The following is a 2,821-nucleotide window of genomic DNA, read 5'->3' as shown; positions in this document are numbered from 1 at the left end:
CCAATGGGATCCCCAAAGCCAACCCAGTGGGACCCCCAAAACCACCCAAGGGGACCCACAATGCCATCCAAGGAGACCACCAAAGCCACCTGAAGTGCCTCCCAGTGGGGTCCCCAGAGCCACCCATGGTTTGGGATTTCCACCCCAAAAGCCGCGCTCAGAGTTGGCTTTGGTTTTGTCTTTGTCTCTGCGCTCAAAGGTCAGGCGCCAACGCCAGCAGAAACTTCCACCTCCGCAGCAGAAAACGAGCCCACGTTTCCCACCCGGGTTCGGGCTGAGTTCGCTTGGGGATGCGCCAAACCTCACGGACGCACGAGAGGGACCCGACACCAAACACAGCACGCGGTGTTTGCCATCGCGCTCCGGCTTTGCCAGGAGCAACGTGGAGGCTCCGGCGTCGCCGCGCGGAGGAAGGCGCTTTGTGCCGCGCCGTGGGCTGAGCCGAGCTCCGCCGCTGTGTTTGTGCGAGACGGAGCGCTGAGTCAGAGCCGTGGGAGCGTGTTGGGAACGAGCGCAGAGCGGAGGTGGGGAAAGGAGAGGAGGGGAGAGCAGCGTACACAGCCACACAGAGCCCCGCGGCTTGGGGACACAATGTGGGGACACAGAACATTGGGATTCCAAGCTTGGAGAGGCAGTGCAGAGAGATGGAGCTTGGGGACAGAGGGCTTGGGGACATGGAGCTTGAGGGTACAGGGTTTGGGGACACGGGGCTTGGGGATACCAAACTTGAGTACATAAGGATTGGAGACATGTTGGGGACACAGGGTTGGGGGGCACTGAGCTTGGGGACATGGGGGGTTGGGAATGCTGGGCTGGGGTATGTAAGTGTTGGAGACACGGAACGTGGTGACAGAGCTTGGGAACAACAAGAAGTGGGGACACTGTGGGGACTGAGAGCTTGGGGACACAGGGCTCGGGGACGTGGAGTTCGGGGACTCAGAACTTGGAGACACACACACCTTGGGGATGCAGAGCTTGGGTACACAAGGAGTGGGGATGCAACGCTTGGGGACACAGAGCTCGGGGGACGTGGGGCTTGGGGATGCAGGGACTGGGGGCACAGAGCTTGGGGATGCTGAGCTTGGGAACGGGGATTTGGGGCCGCAGGGCTTCGCTCACCGCGGCACTCGCGCCCGGTCCGCACGTCGCGGCAGCTGTACTTGACGTGGATGCGCCCGTCCATGTCGCGCTGCGTCTCGTCGTGGTAGTACACCAAGCTGCCATCCAGGTAGAGGACGAACCAGTTCCTCTTCCAGCGACGCAGGATGGAGCCTGGGGGATGGTGGAGCGTGAGTGACCCTAAACCCACAGCGGGGTCCCACCGCCCCCGGCACAACCCATAGGGTGCCCGGCCTGGGGATGAACCACAGCAGTGTGGCTTTAATTGGATCCAGCCCTGAGGCATCTCCCACTCCTTACAGGGTGGGAGCAGGAGGGTCCTCGCAGTGCACCCGTGGCCGAGCTCCACGAGCCCAAATTCCGTGTCCTGGGTGTGAGCGCCCAAGTGCGGGACTCAGGAACGGAACCCCACGGAGATTGGGAGCGGGGAATGGGATTGGCACTCACTCTGCCGCCAGAGCCATCCGCTCTTCACCAGTGCCATGGCTGCGGGAGGGCTTCCGGACCTTCTGCTGCAGGGAGGGAAAAAAAGAGAAAAACAGAACGGGGTTAGAAGAGCAGCTCCCACTGCCCCCGCTCCCTCCCCATGGGGCTGCGGGGAGGGCGATGAGAAGTGCCCGGGTGAATCGGGGCCGCGCAGCCGTAGGGTTTCATAACCGGGGAAGGACTGAGGTGGGGAGGGCTGTGCCACCTTTCTCGCTGCCTTTAATCTCGTTGGGATTTAGGGATTATCGTCCCGTGGAGGTAAATGGAGAAATCCGGGAGGCGGATGAAAACAGGCGCTCCCTCCCCAGGGCCCCGGTAACTTTCCACGTCGAGCGGGGTGGCCGCGCTTGTTTTCTTTTCCTGCCTGGATGGAAATTAGTCCTTAATGAGGCCATGAAGTCATCGCTCCCCGGGTCCCCGAGCAGTGACAGCAGCACGGTGCCAGGCAGGAACGGTCCCATTGCCGGGAGCCTCCATAGCACAGCACTGCCCGAACCCTGGGGCATCCCCCTGGGGTCTGCTGCCCCCGTCCCCCTCCACCCGCACCCCTCTGTCACCCCCACATCCCCCCGAAATCACAGCGCCTGGTGCTCGCATCTCTGGGCACCATCACTCTCCTGGACTCACATCCCCAGTACCCACATCTGGTGCTCTCCCGTCCTCCCCCCACACCTTTTCTCCCTCCATATCCACACGGCGGGGCACCGCTTTCTGCATCCCCCACGGTGCCCACGTCCCCATGTCCATGCACCCCCCAATTCAGCACCCCCCCATCTCCAGTGCTGCCCTCCCACCGTACACCATCTCCTGCTGCTCCCACACCTGGTAACCCCCGTACCCCATTCCCCTGTGCCCCTACTCCCTGTACCCCCATCCCTTATACCCCATCCCCCTGTACCCCCATCCCTTCTACTCCATTCCTGGTACCCCATTCCCCGTACCCCATCCCTTGTACTCCATTCCTGGTACCTCCATCCACTTGTACTCCATCTCCTTATACCCCCAAAACCATACCTCCCTCTCTGGTATCCCCCGTGCCGCTGTACCCCCATCCCTTGCACTCTCTTTTCCCTTTACCCCATCGCCCTGTACCCCATCCCTTTGTATCTCCATTCCCTCCCCTTGTTCCCCCATCCTTCTGTAACTCCATCCCCTGGCACCCCCATCCCTTGTACCCCCATCCCTGCTACCCTCATCCATTGTACCCCATTCCCTT

At 61.9% G+C, this 2,821-nt stretch overlaps 1 protein-coding gene across 2 annotated transcripts in view; it reads right to left on the bottom strand.

Moving 5' to 3' along the window:
* PLEKHB1 (pleckstrin homology domain containing B1) overlaps positions 1-2,821 on the bottom strand; it is a 9,445-nt gene that overhangs the window by 5,823 nt on the left and 801 nt on the right. Inside the window, exons 2-4 of one of the 2 annotated variants that reach the window (XM_021384126.1) lie at positions 1,811-1,969; positions 1,567-1,628; positions 1,120-1,272 (exon numbers count right to left, since the gene is read on the bottom strand). In XM_021384126.1, the coding sequence (XP_021239801.1) occupies positions 1,120-1,272; positions 1,567-1,603 (190 nt within the window). In that variant the 5' untranslated portion in view covers positions 1,604-1,628; positions 1,811-1,969. Of the gene's footprint in view, positions 1-1,119; positions 1,273-1,566; positions 1,632-1,810; positions 1,970-2,821 lie in introns of both variants that reach the window. The other variant, XM_021384125.1, reaches the window with a different exon arrangement.

This window comes from Numida meleagris, chromosome 1, assembly GCF_002078875.1.
Source record: "Numida meleagris isolate 19003 breed g44 Domestic line chromosome 1, NumMel1.0, whole genome shotgun sequence".
Lineage (NCBI taxonomy): Eukaryota > Metazoa > Chordata > Aves > Galliformes > Numididae > Numida > Numida meleagris.
The sequence above is the reverse complement of the archived record's forward strand: the minus strand, read 5'-3'. Positions and strand labels throughout refer to the sequence as shown.